The sequence below is a fragment of the Sminthopsis crassicaudata genome, chromosome 6, assembly GCF_048593235.1.
Source record: "Sminthopsis crassicaudata isolate SCR6 chromosome 6, ASM4859323v1, whole genome shotgun sequence".
NCBI classification, from domain to species: domain Eukaryota; kingdom Metazoa; phylum Chordata; class Mammalia; order Dasyuromorphia; family Dasyuridae; genus Sminthopsis; species Sminthopsis crassicaudata.
The window spans coordinates 106,495,326-106,511,476 of record NC_133622.1 but is presented as its reverse complement, the minus strand read 5'-3'; the positions used below and the strand labels follow the sequence as shown (position 1 = coordinate 106,511,476).

At 36.3% G+C, this 16,151-nt stretch overlaps 1 protein-coding gene across 5 annotated transcripts in view; it reads right to left on the bottom strand.

Moving 5' to 3' along the window:
- The window catches only part of CFAP96 (cilia and flagella associated protein 96), a 70,834-nt gene that overhangs the window by 29,647 nt on the left and 25,036 nt on the right, over positions 1 to 16,151 (bottom strand). For 4 of the 5 annotated variants that reach the window (XM_074274968.1, XM_074274967.1, XM_074274971.1 and 1 more), the window contains one exon: positions 414 to 596. In XM_074274968.1, coding sequence (XP_074131069.1) covers positions 414 to 513 — 100 coding nt within the window. In that variant the 5' untranslated portion in view covers positions 514 to 596. Of the gene's footprint in view, positions 1 to 413; positions 597 to 4,388; positions 4,753 to 16,151 lie in introns of all 5 variants that reach the window. The other variant, XM_074274969.1, reaches the window with a different exon arrangement.

The following is a 16,151-nucleotide window of genomic DNA, read 5'->3' as shown; positions in this document are numbered from 1 at the left end:
AGGCTCTCAGTTTTCAATGATTTTGTAATTAAAAATCTTCTGTTAGGCTTGGCTTTTTCTACCGAATTGCAACAAAATACAGACAATTTGGGTTCAGAAGCTAGAGTCAGGAGAGATTTCTAGTCAAATTTCTCTTCTGTGGTTTATTAACTGTGTGACAGGATAAGGTACTTATAATTCTTTAGGTTTAGGTTCCTCATTTCTAACATAGGCTGATTGTTATTATGTAGTTTTCTAAGTCAATATATAGTCCACTGGAATTGTTATGTATGGTTTAATGGCCTCCATTTCTATTTGAGTTTGATACTGCTGGTTTAAAACATTTATTATTTCTAACCTCAACCATTAAATCTAAAAATTTTATGTACAAAAATACCAGTTATTTAACAATGAATAAAATAAAATATACTTACGATTATATGGTGATATATATCTGTCCCCAATAGTAATATAATCCATTTCACTAAACAGGCCAATTCGATCCATATCTGATTTTCCTCCTTCTCCAGGCATGGTTGCTTCTTGTAGTAGTGATGTTCTCTATTCTTGGAAGTTTAAAAGTTTCTTAGGCTTACTTATGCAAAATGCCTAGTGTACTGATAATATATGAAACAAAATTTAGGAGAAAAATGGTTATTTTTAGTGAAATTCAAATTTCAATTAATTTTTTTTTTATTCTGATAGGTTTGATCACAATAATAATGAATTTTTTTTAACAAACCATAATCTCCAACTTGTTTTCAAAAGACAATCTGCTGTTTGCTTCCTTAAAGTAAAAGTTGAGGGAGAAAGACATTTGCAGAAAATATTTAGGGAAGGAGCAATAAATGAAAGCTAATCAAATGCTCATTTTTTGACTTATCACTTAACACACTAATGAGCACAGATAAGTGACTAAGTTTGCTCTCTCAAATTTAATCTTTTAGTGATCTCCATTTTAAAACATGTGTGTATAATAATGTAATTATTTTAGCATCATTTGAGTATGATTAGCTTCTTACAATATGTTTAAGGAACATTTTAAAATCATGAATCTAAAGCTAGAAGGGACCTCAGATAATATCTAGTTTAACCCTTCATAATACAGATAAAGAAAGTGAGGCAGGACTATGCTCAAAAAGTTATCAAACTGTGCATACCCTTTGACCCAGCAGTGTTACTACTGGGCTTATATCCCAAAGAGATGTTAAAGAAGGGAAAGGGGCCTGTATGTGCAAGAATGTTTGGGGCAGCCCTCTTTATAGTGGCCAGAAACTGGAAACTGAGCCCACCAACTGGAGAATGGCTGAATAAATTGTGATATATGAATGTTATGGAATATTATTGTTCTGTAAGAAATGACCAGCTGGATGATTTCAGAAAGGCCTGGAGAGACTTACATGAACTGATACTGAATGAAATAAGCAGGACCAGGAGATCATTATATACTTCAACGAACAATACTATATGATGATCAATTCTGATGGATGTGGCTCTCTTCAACAGTGAGATGAACCAAATCAGTTCCATTTATTCAATAATGAATAGAACCAGCTACATCCAGCGAAAGAACTCCCAGAGTATGAACCACTACATAGCATTTCTAATCCCTCTGTTTTTGTCCACCTGCATTTTTTATTTCCTTCACAGGTTAAGTGTACATTACTTCAAAGTCCAATTCTTCTTGTGCAGCAAAATAACTATAGTTATGTATACATATATTATATTTAATATATACTTTAACATATTTAACATGTATTGGTTTACCTGCCGTCTGGGGGAGAAGGCTGCGGGGAAGGAGGGGGAAAATTGGAACAAAAGGCTTGGCAATTGTCAATGCTGAAAAATTACCCATGCATATATCTTATAAATAAAAAGCTATAATTAAAAAAAAAAAGTTAGGCAGAGTTAAGTAAGCTTAATCAGGGTCACAGAGCCAGAAAGTATCAGAGGCATGACTTGAACCCTAATTCTCTCCTCAATGCTCTGTCATATAACTTGCTGCTTCTTCCAAAATTTTAACCACAAAATCAGCCACTTTAGCTGGTTGAATACTTTGACTTTGTATATTAGGATTCAACACAAATTCATCAACAATGAACAATCATATGCTTCTAAATTAGGATTAAGAAAAATATGATAATATATATTTAAAAAAAAGTCTTCCCCACAAAATGATCGTAAATTTTATTTTGGCATGGAGGTGACTCTGGGGTGATAAAGGCTAAGCCAGTGGAGCAAAAGCTTTGGTCAATGCTATCAAGCTAGAAAAGGATCCAAACACAGATCAGAAATATAATTCTGGATTTAAGCTGAGGTGTTCCTAATCCCAAATCCCACACTACCTACTGTACCTGTTGCCAGTTATTAAGAGTGTCATAGATTGATCCCAAATCTGGATCACTGCCAGAAAGACTTGCATAATAGCTCATTGAAACTATGAGCTAAGCCATGCTGAGTTACCCAAGATGGACAGATCATAGTGGGAAGTTCTTAAAAAAGGTGATCCACTGGAGAAGGAAATGGTCTGCTGTTTCATGTCTGACTCTTTGTAACCTCTTTTGGGATTTTCCTGGTAAAAATACTAAAGTGGTTTGTAATTTCCTCATCCAACTCATTTTACATTTGAGAAAACTGAGGCAAATAGGGTTATGTTACTTGCCTAGGGTTCACATAGTTAAATAAGGGGCTTGAAACTCCAAGAGAAGTGTGTAGGCCTGGGGGCATTGGCCCTCTTTTCAACTGGAAGCCTTAACCTTCTATAGAGGATAGTTCTGAACTCCAGATGTTTGCAGAAATGCCCAGTAGGGCTTATGCTTTTGCCAAGGGACCTCCAGCTCCAAACTCTATCCAATACACCAAAAAAATTAAAGATATCCAAATACAGAGTAAACGGGGAGTTATAGTTCTAAGAATACAAGTCATTCCCCACCTGGTAAAAAATCAAAGTATATAAACAGGCAGTTTTCACAGATGAAGAAATCAAAGCTATTGTCATGCAAAAAATGTTCTAAATCATTAATAATTAGAGAAATGTACATTAAAACAACTCTGAGGAACTACCTCACATCTATCAGATTAGCTAATATGACAGAAAAAGAAATGTTAAATGTTGGAGATGTGGAGGAAATGCTAACTCACTGCTGATAAACTTGTGAACTGATCCAACCATTCTGGAGAGTGATTTGGAAGTATACTGAAGAGGCTATCAAGTCATGCATATCCTTTGATCCAGCAATACTATTATTAGGTCTATATCCCAAATAGACTTTTAAAAAGAAAAAAGGACCTACATGCACAAACATATTTATAGCAGATCTCAAATCAAAGAACTGGAATCTGAAGCGTTATCCATTAATTGAAAAATGGCTGAACAAGATTTGGTATATGATTGTAATGTAATAGTGTTGTGTTATATGAAATAATGAGAGGATGCTCTCAGAACATAGAAAGACTTAAATGAGCATCTGATGCAAAGTGAAATGAACAGAACCTGGGATACCTAAATATAGTATATCTACAATACTGTATGATGATCATCTGTGAATGGCTTAACTTTGCTTTCTTTTTTCTAAAAGCTTTTTATTTTCAAAATATATGCAGATAATTTTTCAATGTTGGCCCTTGCATAGCCTTGTGTTTTATATTTTCCCCTTCTTCCCCCATCTCTTCCCCCAGATGGCAAGCAATCCAATATATGTCATACAGGTTATATTATGTTAAATCCAATATGTATAAACATATTTATACAATTCTTTTGCTGCACAAGAAAAATCAGATCAAAAAAGGAAAGAAAATGTGTAAAAAAAATTCAAGCTAACATCAAATAAGAGTGAGAATGTTATGTTGTGAACCACATTCAGTTCCCACAGTCCTCTCTCTGGATGTAAATAGCTCTCTTCATCACAAGATCATTAGAACTGGTATCAGTCATCTCACTGTGGAAAAGAGTCACATCCATCAGAGTTGATCATCATATAATATTGATCTCCTGGTTCTGCTCACTTCACTTCACATCAGTTCATGTGTTTCCAAGACTCTCTAAAATCCTCCTCCTTATCATTTCTTATAGAATTCCATATTCCATATAGATATTCCATAACATTCATATATCAAAACTTATTTAGCCATTCTCCAACTGATAGGCATCCTCTTAATTTCCAGTTTCTAGCCACTACAAAAAAGGGCTACCACAAACATTTTTGCACATGTGGGTCTCTTTCCCTCCTTTAAGATCTCTTTGGGATATAAGCCCAGTAGTAGCATTGCTGGATCAAAGGGTATGCAGAGTTTGATAACTTTTGAGTATAGTTCCAAACTGCTCTCCAGAATGGTTGGATCCATTCACAATTCCACCAACAATGCATCAGTATTCGTTTTCCCACATTCCCTCCAACATTCATCATTACCTTTTCCTGTCATCTTAACCAATCTCAGAGGTGTGTAGTGAGGTCTCAGAGTTGTCTTAATTTGCATTTCTCTGATCAATGGTGATTTAGAGCACTTTTTCATATGATTAGAAATGGTTTTAATTTCTTCATCTGAAAATTTTCTGTTCATATGCTTTGACCTTTTATCATTTGTAGAATGGCTTGATTCTTATAAATTTGAGTCAATTCTCTATATATTTTAGAAATGAGAGGAACAGCTAGGTGGCGCAGTAGATAGAGCATCAGCCTTGAAGTCAGGAGGATTCTTAAATTGAAATCTGGTCACAGACATTTAACACTTTCTAGCTGTATGACTCTGGGCAAATTATTTAATCCCAATTGCCTCAGAAAAAAAAAAAAAAAAGGAAGAAAAAGAAAAGAAATGAGGTCTTTATCAGAACCCTTAAATGTGAATATTTTCCTAATTTATTGCTTTCCTTCTGATATTTTCTGCATTAGTTTTGTTTGTACAAAAACTTTTTAACTTAATATAATCAAATTTATCAATCTGGTGTTCAATTATGAGTTCCAGTTCTTCTTTGGACACAAATTCCTTCTCCACAGATCTGAGAAGTAAACTATCCTATGTTCTTCTAATGTGCTTATAATATCACTCTTTAAAGATGTCTAAATCATGAACCCATTTAGATCTTATCTTGCTATGTGGTATTAGATATGGATCAAACCCTAATTTCTTCTGTACTAGTTTCCAATTTTCTCAGCATATTTTATCAAATAATGAGTTCTCATCTCAAAAGCAGGGGTCTTTGGGTTTGTCAAACACTAGATATAACAAAACTATAGTTATTGACTATTTTGTCCTTTGATCCTAACGTATTACACTAATCGACGACTTTATTTCTTAGCCACTATCAAATGGTTTTGATGACTGATGCTTTATAATATAGTTTTTGGTCTGGCACAGCTAGGCCACCTTCATTAGCATTTTTTTTTCATTAATTCCCTTGAAATTATTGACTTTTTGTTCTTGCAGATGAACTTTGTTATTATTTTTTCTAGATCTGTAAAATAATTTATTGAAAGATTAATTGGTATGGCACTAAATAGATTAATTTAGGTAGTATTATCATTTTTATTATATTTGCTCAGCCTACCCATGAACATTTGTTATTTTCCCAACTGATTAGATCTCACTTTATTTGTGTGGAAAGTGTTTTGTAATTGTGTTCATATAGTTCTTGACCTTCCCTTGTCAGAGAAGATTCCCAAATATTTTATACTATCAACAATTCTTTTGAATGAAATTTCTCTTTATTTCTTGCTGCTGGACTTTGTTGGTAATATATAAAAATGCTGATGATTTACGTGGATTTATTTTGTATTCTGCAACTTTTCTAAAGTTGTGAATTGTTTCTAACAGTTTTTAGTAGATTCTCTAGGGTTCTCTAAGTATGCTATCATATCATCTACAAAGATCTTTTTAATCTTTTTCTTCTCTTCTTGCCAAAGTTAACATTTCTAATACAATAGTGAATCTTTTTTTATAACTATCAATTTTATTTTATTTTAATTTAAGCTTTTTATTTTCAAAACATATGCATGACAATTTGACAACAATGACCCTTGCATAGCCTTGTGTTTCAATTTTTCTCTCTCCCTTCTCCCCACCCTCTCCCCTAGATGGTAAGCAATCCAATATATGTTAAACACGTGAAAATATATGTTAAATCCAATATATGTAAACATATTTATACAATTCTCTTACTTCACAAGAAAAATCAAATCAAAATAAGTAAATGAGTAAAAACAAAAGGCAAGTGAACAACAACAAAAGAGTGAGAATGTTATGTTATGATCCACATTCAGTTTCCATAATCCTCTTTCTGGGTGTAGATTTCTCTCTTCATCACAAGATAATTGAAACTGGCATCAGTCATCTCATTGTTGGAAAGAGTCACGTCCATCAGATTTGATCATTATATAATATTGTTGTTGCTATGTACAATGATCTCCTGGTTCTGCTCATTTCACTTACCATCAGTTCATATATGTCTCTCCAGAACTCTCTAAAATCATCCTCCTGATCATTTCTTATAGAATAATAATATTCCATAAAAATCATATACCATAACTTATTCAGCCATTCTCCAACTGAGGGATAGTCACTCATTTTCCACTTTCTTACCACTAAGAAAAGAGCTGCCACAAACATTTTACCACATGTGGGTCCCCATCCTTCCTTTAAGATCTCTTTGAGATATAGGCCCAATAGAAATACTGCTGGATCAAAGGGTATGTACAATTTGCTAACTTTTTGAGCGTAGTTCCAAACTGCTATCCAGAATGGTTGGAGCAATTCACAGTTCCACCAAAAATGTATTAGTTTCACACTTTTCCCACATCCCCTCCAATATTTGTCATTGTCTTTTCCTGTCATCTTATCCAATCTGACAGGTGTGTAGTGGTGTCTCAGAGTTTTCTTAATTTGCATTTCTCTGATCAATGAGTGATTCAGAGCACATTCTCATATGACCAGAAATGGATTCAATTTCTTCATCTGAAAACTGTCTGTTCATATAACCATTTATCAATTAGAGAATGGCTTGAATTCTTATAAATTCTCTATATATTTTGAAAATAAGGCCTTTATCAGAACCCTTAAATATAAAAATGTTTTCCCAATTTTTTGTTTTCTTTCCGATCTTGTCTGCATCAGTTTTGTTTGTACCAAAACTTTTTAACTTAATTAACTCAAGATTATCTATCTAGTATTCAATTATGAGTTCCAGTTCTTTTTTGGACACAAATTCCTTTCTGCTCCACAAAACCAAAAGGTAAACTATCCTATGTTCTTCCAATTTGCTTATAATATCACTATGTCTAAATCATGTACCCATTTAGATCTTATCTTGCTATGTGGTGTTAGGTTTGGGTCAAACCCTAATTTCTTCCATACTAGTTTCCAATTTTCCCAGCAATTTTTGTTAAATATTAAGTACTTATCCCAAAAGCTGGACTCTTTGGGTTTGTCAAATACTAGATTGTTATAATTATTGACTATTTTGTCTGTTGCAATACAGGAGCCACCTGCCAGTGGCTGCTGGAGGTCTAACTCCGACCTGTAGAATGGATCTCAGATGCTGCTGCTGCTGCTTCTTATAATTCTTGTGCTTCTTATGCTCCACATTGGGCACCAAAACGTAATGTCTGGACTAGCTCTCTAGAGGATCTCTGGACAAGGCTTAGTCTTAGGTGGAGGAGTGATGAAGGCAGGAGAACCACCAGGATGATCTCTGTTTCTCTCTCCATCTTCTGTGTCTCCTCTGTGTTTTGAGTCCTTGTCTGGTGTCTCCTCTGTGTCTGTGTCTGAGTCTGAGATAGAGTTGAGCTCTAGTGTCCAGTAATCTCAGCCCTTAAATACCTCAGTCTGATTACATTACATCCCACTAAGTATATGAGAACTAGAGAACCATTATCTCATCAATCACACTGAGTATCCTTGCTTCAAGTAGAACACAGGTGGTCATACCTTCCTTGACGGCTCAGAGAGGTGTTAGGATTACTAAGTGAGAACTGAGGTTGTCTGGACAGTGACAAGGTGAGAATTCAGGTTTTCTGGACAATTACAAGGTGAGAACTCAGGTTGACTTGATAGAGGGGGCAAGCTCATTGGCTGGGGTGGTTCTTCCCAGAAGCCCTTGCATTATCCCACGCCCATTCTCTGGGAGAATAAAAGAGAGCTCTCAGAGAAAGAAGAGGACTTTCTGCATTACATCAGGCCTGACGGGGCTCTCTGCAGGAAGGGAAGTCACTTCTAAGGACAAGAGTTAACAGCAACTGCCTGGAGACAACGGTTCATTACAGGAAGAAGAATCTGTCTGAAAGATTTGAGTAGACACAGCAGATCTCTTACCAGAGAGCGATCCGGCAGCTTCTAGAGACGACAGCTCGCTACAATTGGCGCCCAACGTGGGGCAAGGACTTTTGCTTATCCTGACAAGAGGAGCTAGACCAGACCTTCGCAATTTGGCACCCGAACAGGGACAGACACAGTCCTGATTCCAGTAGAAAAGCCTCCCATCCAGATCTCAGTCTCTCTGACCCAGAACCGTGAGTAAAGAGGAAACTTTGTTAAAGATTAAGTGAGTGTGCTAATAGATAAATAAGGAACTTAACCTGTTAAGGCCAAACCAGGAATCTCTTATAGTGAAATGGGGCAAACACCTTCTGTTCAAGGAAAATGTTTAGAGAGCATCATCAAGGTTATGAAAAGCCAAGGATTGATTATAATTTTAGAGGAGATTACTGAACTTTTAAGAACTGTGAAGGTCATATGTCCTTCTTTTTCTCTGGAAGAAGAATTGGATCCAGATGAGTGGAAATTAGTAGGAGAGCAATTAGGTGAACAGTACAATTACCTTTGTGACATTTTACCCTTTGGTTCCAGACCAAACTCAGTTTCCAAAGATACAATTCATACATATAATTTAATCCAAATGGCTTTAAAAAATGTTATTCTAAAGGAAGAGATGAAGGAGCAAAATGGGGAGGTGTCAACTAAACTAGGTGAAAAGGATGAATCAGATAACAATGAAGTTAAGTACAATTCTGAGCAACAGCAACAGGAGCACCTCCCATCTCCTCCCTCAATTAACCCTTCATGGGTGGAGCAAGAAGGAGGAGAGGAAGAGGCAGAAACACAAACAGAATTGCCTGTGAAGAAGCCTAAGCCTATGACAAGATTAGAAAAAGCATTGGTTAAAGCTAAGAGAGAAGGACAGGATATAAGTGATTTTATACATGCATATCCTGTGATTGAAGAGATTGACTCTGTAGGTAAAAAAAGGAGAAGATATGCACCTTTAGATTTGAATAAAATTAAGGATTTGAAAAAAGGTTGTACCCTTTATGGGGCTACATCAGCTTATGTCAAAATGTTATTAGATGGTTTGTCTTATGAAGTCCTAACCCCGAATGATTGGAAATCCATAGCAAGGATATGCCTGGAACCTGGAGAAAATTTATTATGGCTTTCGGAATTTCATGAATTATGTAAAATTCAAGTCAGATGCAATTTGGAAATAGGAGTTAACACACAATTCACTTTTGAGCACTTGGCTGGTGAAGGTCGGTATGGAGAGAATTCAGAACAGACTGATTATACCATGACAATATATGAACAAATTGCTAAGGCTGCAATAAAAGCTTGGGGTGTCCTTCCTGGACAGAAAGATCGTGGAGAGGCTTTCACTAAAATACAGCAAGGTCCCAATGAACCTTTTGCAGATTTTGTGGGACGTTTGCAAACTGCTGTCAAAAGAACTATTGGAGAAAATTCAGCTACAGAAATAATGACCAGACATCTGGCTAAGGAAAATGCCAACGAGATTTGCAAAAGAATTATATGGGGATTAGACAAAGATGCTCCTTTAGAGGAGATCATAAGACGCTGTGCTACAGTGGGAACAAATGCTTTTTACACCCGGACAATGATGAATGTGGAAAGACAGGGTCCCTCATGGCAAGGGCCTTCTAGAGAAACTCGGCGATGTTTTCAATGTGGAAAAAGTGGACATCTAAGAGCTCAGTGTAGGTATGGAGATACAGTGAGAAGACAGGGTGAGAGAAGACCTAAACCCCCATGTCCAAAATGCAACAGAGGACTCCATTGGGCATCAGAGTGTAAACTAATTCAGGGAAATAGGATGAGGGGCCCAGATCCAGGGCCCCAGGCAAAAAAGACTTGGGGCATGATGGCAGCTGATGTTACACTTAAAGAGCCTTTAGAAGGCCAGGACTCTGATTTGATCAACCAGCAGAAAAGCAATCACATGGCAGAAAGGGATTACCTGATAAGTGAGCCAAAAGGCAATCAGATTGCAAAAATGGATTACACTTGGGGAGAATACAGGCCTTTTAAACCAACAGGGCTGTGTCCAGTGCAAACAACTCCAATGTAATTGCCAGATGATGAGAAGAGATTTAGAAAGTGATGAATGGAAGGGACCAGATAGGTTAACTGCCTGGGGGAGAGGGTTTGCTTGTATTTCTTCAGCAGGAGAAGGAATCAGATGGGTGCCAACAAGTCATATTCGCCTTGTCCATCAGAGAAAGACAGAAAAAGAGAAAGGCCTCAAAATAAAGGAGAAGATCTAAGAAACATCTGACACTGAAAGAGCATGGATAATAAGAAGACTGTTAAAGAACTTTAAAAACCAGCAGGAATCATTGGACTTCCTCACACAAGATGAGACTAATGGACAATGGACTTATGGACATTTATAAATTTTCAATTTATGATTATGTTATATACTTCTAGCATGTGTTACGTTACTATGTTACTATATGCTTATGTAATTTATGTAATTATCTGTAATACTTCCCATATTGATGGATTTATGTTTCAAGGTCATTTATGTAATTATCTGTAATACTTCCCATATTGATGGATTTATGTTTCAAGGTCATGACTGTCCTATGTTCTAAATCAAAAGAAAGGGGGAGATGTTAGGATTACTAAGTGAGAACTGAGGTTGTCTGGACAGTGACAAGGTGAGAATTCAGGTTTTCTGGACAATTACAAGGTGAGAACTCAGGTTGACTTGATAGAGGGGGCAAGCTCATTGGCTGGGGTGGTTCTTCCCAGAAGCCCTTGCATTATCCCACGCCCATTCTCTGGGAGAATAAAAGAGAGCTCTCAGAGAAAGAAGAGGACTTTCTGCATTACATCAGGCCTGACGGGGCTCTCTGCAGGAAGGGAAGTCACTTCTAAGGACAAGAGTTAACAGCAACTGCCTGGAGACAACGGTTCATTACAGGAAGAAGAATCTGTCTGAAAGATTTGAGTAGACACAGCAGATCTCTTACCAGAGAGCGATCCGGCAGCTTCTAGAGACGACAGCTCGCTACAGAGAGGAAGGTGAGAAATTCCACCGGGAAAATGGGCAGCCAAACCAGACATTTTTAGCAGGTTTCCTTTGGGCCAAAGGGTCTTATACCTTACTCAGAGTTTTCCCACTATCAGTGATCCTAAAGTATTGCACTGATCGACTACTCTATTTCTTAGCCAGTACCAAATGGTTTTGATGACTGATGCTTTATAATATAATTTTAGGTCTGGCACAGCTAGGTCACCTTCATTAGCATTTTTTCATTAATTCCCTTAAAATTCTTGACCTTTTGTTCTTCCAGATGAACTGTTATTAATTTTTCTAGATCTGTAAAATAATTTATTGGAAGTTTAATTGGTATGGAACTAAATAGATTAATTTAGGTAGTATTGTCATTTTTATTATATTCACTCAGACTACCCATGAGCACTTAGTATTTTTCCAACTGATTACATCTCACTTTATTTGTGTGGAAAGTGTTTTGTAGTTGTGTTCATATAGTTCCTGACTTTCCCTTGGCAGATAGATTCCCAAATATTTTATACTATCAACAGTTATTTTAAATGGAATTTCTTTTTGTATTTCTTGCTGCTCGACTTTGTTGGTAATATATAAAAATGCTGGTGATTTATGTGCATTTATTTTGTTTTGGCAACTTTGCTAAAGTTATAAATTGTTTCTAGTACTTTTTTAGTTGATTCTCTAGGATGCTCTAAGTATATCATCATATCATCTCCGAAGAGTGATAATTTGTTTTCCTCATTACCTACTCTAATTCCTTTAATCTCTTTTTCTTCTCTTATTTCCAAAGCTAATGTTTCTAATATAATATTGAATAGTAATGATGATACTGAGCAGCCTTGTTTCACTCCTGATCTTATTGGGAATGGTTCTAGTTTGTCCCCATTACATATGATGCTTGCTGATGGTTTTAAATAGATGCTACTGATTGTTTAAAGGAAAAGTCCATTTATTCCTATACTCTCTAGTGTTTTGAATAGGAATGGATTTTATCAAATGCTTTTTCTTCATCTACTAAGATAATCATGATTTTTGTTAGTTTGAGCATTGATATAATCAATTATATTAATAATTTTCCTAATATTGAAACAGTCCTGCATTCCTGGTATAAACCCTCCTTGGTCATAGTGTATTATCCTAAGGATGACTTTCTGTAATCTCATTGCTAATATTTTATTTAAGATTTTTGCATCAATATTTCTTATGGAAATTGGTCTATAATTTTCTTTCTCTATTTTCACCCTACCTGGTTTATCTATTAGCACCATATCTGTGTCATAAAAGGAATTTGGTAGGACGCCTTCTTTCCCTATTTTTTCAAATAATTTATATAGTATTAGAATTAATTGCTCTTTAAATGTTTGGTAGAATTCACATGTAAATCCATCTGGTTCTGGGGATTTTTTCTTAGGGAGTTGGTGAATAACTTGTTCTATTTTTTTTTTCCAAAAGTAATTTATTTCCTCTTCTGTTAACCTGTGCAATCTATATTTTTGTAAATATTCCTCCATTTCATTTAGGTTATCAAACTTATTGCCATATAGTTGGGCAAAATAACTCCTAATTATTGCTCTAATTTCCTCTTCATCAGTGGAAAGTTCTCCCTTTTCATTTTTGAGACTAACAATTCAATTTTCTTTTCTTTTTCTAATCAAATTAACAAAAGGTTTATCTACTTTGTTATTTTTTTTCATAAAACCAACTCTTAGTGTTGTTTATTAATGCAATAGTTCTCTTATTTTCAATTTTACTAATCTCCCCTTTTATTTTCAGAATTTCAAATCTGGTATTTAATTGAGTGTTTTTAATTTGTTCTTTTTCTAGCTTTTTTAGTTGAAAGCCCAATTCACTGATCTTCTCTTTCTCTATTGTATGCAAGTAAGCATCTAGACATATAAAATTTCCCCTAATAACCACTTTGGCTGCATCCCACAAATTTTGGTAAACTGTCTCATTATTGTCATTCGCTTGGATGGATGAAGTTATTGTGTCTATCATTTGTTGTTTCACCCACTCATTCTTTAGGATTAGATTATTTAGTTTCCCATTAATTTTTGGTCTATTTTCCCCTGGCCTTTTATTGTATGTGATTTTTATTGTGTCATGAGCTGAAAAAAAAAATGCATTTACTATTTCTGTCTTTCTGCATTTGATTTTGAGGTTTTTATGCCCTAATACATGGTCAATTTTTGTATAGCTTCCATGAACTACTGAGAAAAAAGTAAACTTTCTATCTCCACTCAATTTTCTTCAAAGTTCTATCATACCTAACTTTTCTAGCAATCTGTTTACGTCCTTAACTTCTTTATTATTTGTTTTGTGGTTTGATTTATCTAGTTCTGAGAGAGCAAGATTGAGATCCCCCACTAGTATAGTTTTGCTGTCTATTTCTTCTTACATCTCTCTTAACTTCTCTAGGAATTTGAATATTATGCCAATTGGTGTGTGTAAGAGTCACAGGAGGAGCCATGCACAATGATATCAGAAAGTAAAGAAGCCTTAAAGCCTGAGATCCCTGGAAGTGGTTTTCTGTGAACCAACAAGGACCACCTCATGGGCTGGAGTTCTGGTCTCACTGAGATTGGCATAATCAATAGGAGACGTCTCCTTCTCTAATTGGCTGTGAATGTGACCTCACAGACCGTATATAAACTGTGGGGACAAGAAAGTAGGTCCTTTTTACCAGGAGTTCTATTAGGAGTAACTAAGAGTGAGCAGGAGGTCAGAAGGGTAAGGTAACATTGGTAAAAGTACTGTACTAGACAGTGGCCAGAGATTCCTCTGAGGGACTAGCAGTAGTGATTGCTGATTGGGCAATCACAAGTGGCAGCTCAATCATGGGCAGCACTGTAAATTGCCAGACCCCATAATTGGGAAGGTACAGTAGTTCCCCATCCAGGAGGGAAGGCAGTGAAGCATTATGGGTCTAGCTGTTACCAAACTCGAGGGTACAATTGTACATGCAACTCAATCTTATGAGTTAGAAAAATTAAATGGGTGATCTTTTAACAAAAAACATGCTCAATGAAAAGCAAGAGGTTTGCTCCCCAACTCCCAAGTGTATATATCCTTCATTAACATATCTACCTTAGATGACCAAGATAGAAAAAACTACCTCCCACACCCATTAAGTACAGCTCAGCAAGTAGGGATGGGTGAGGGAATTAAGCAGATAGAACAAAAGGTGCAGGAACTTCGCCTTTGAGCAGAATCAGAGGACAAACCAAAGACTTAACTTATGACAATTAGAACAAGAACTGCAACAACTCCACCTAAAGGCTGAAGCAGAGAACAGATAAAGTATTATTTTAGGGTAGAGAGAGCAAGAAATGCAAGAGCTCCGCCTACAGGCTGAGCCGGAGAAGAGACAAAAGATTGTTACAAAGCCCCACATGACTTTACAGGAAGCTTTGATTAGGGCAGTTGCTGAGAGGGAGGATGTAATACCTTGGGATTCCAATTGGGGCCTCTAGGCCCCATTTAAAATGTTGAAGGAAATGAAACAAGCTTGTGCTAATTATGACCCAAATCCTCCCTATACCATACAAATGTTACAGCTGTTATCAAGTAGATATGTCCTTACTCCAAATGACTGGAAATCCATGGCATGTGCCTGTTTTACTCCTGGTCAATCAGTTGTAAGGTTATCAGAATTTGCTAAATTGGCTCGCAAATATGCTTTAGCCAATGATTCTCAGGATCCAGAAGAATCTGTGCTTGTAATTACTGGCACTGGCCACTATGCCACAACTCAGACTCAGATTTTATATAATGTGACTGTGTTTCCATCTTTTGCACAGTATTCTATACATGCTTGGGAGACAAGAAAGGGTTGGTACAGCAACATTTTACTTCAATAAAACAGGGACTCTGAGAACCTATTCAAAATTATGTGTCCCTATTAAGAACAGCAGTTGATAAATTTATAGGGAGAGGTGGTGCTTCTGATCTTTTCAGGCAATTGTTAAAAGAGGGAATGAATAAAGTGTGCAGCCGTATAATGGCTGGATGTTGTAAAGAAGCTTCTATCCCTAAAATTATAGATAAATGTTATGCAGCAATTATGAGGCTGTTAATGCAGATGTGATGGCCTCAGCCATAATCCAGGAAATCACATAAGGGATGAACAGGAAGGAGGAGGGAAAGAAATATTATAACTGTGGCAGAAAAGGACATTTCCAAGCCCAATCACTAGGGGGTAGAAAATCCCTTTGCTTTGCTTATGGCAAGCTAGGCCATGTAGCAAAATTTTGTAGGACCAGGATGAGAATTCATTCTATGGCCTAGGGAAATGAGCAAAGGGGCCCCAAAAGCATACCAGATAGATCAGGAACCTACCCAGAAAGGAGCTACAGGGTTCAAAGAGATTTATCAAGCTCTGATTAGAATATGGACAGCACTTGAATGCAGTTGAGGGTTTTGATATCAACCCATGGACCACTTCACATGTTGAGATACAACCCAAAGCTGGAGATGGATTAGTGAGCGGACTCTCAGTCTATGCACTTGTACATACTATAATATTAATTAAAACATATGGAACCATTTATCTTAGTTACCAATCCTCACCCATATCCTATGAACCTAAAAGGAGATCATCCCATTGCCAAAGCACTCCCATTACATCCCTTTGGTGAGGTGAATTATACTCAGATGATAGGATGAGAAAAACCCATGTGTACTATCTATATAGAAAATAGGCCATTTCAAGGAATGATTGATACAAGGGCTGATATATCTGTTGTAACAAAACTTGATTGGCCTCCTGAATGGCCACTTCAACCTCAAACAGTAACAGTGGCATGCAGCACTCTAGTAAGAAACTTCATTGGGAATTTGAGAATCAAAAGGGTGTCTTTAGGCCTCTTGT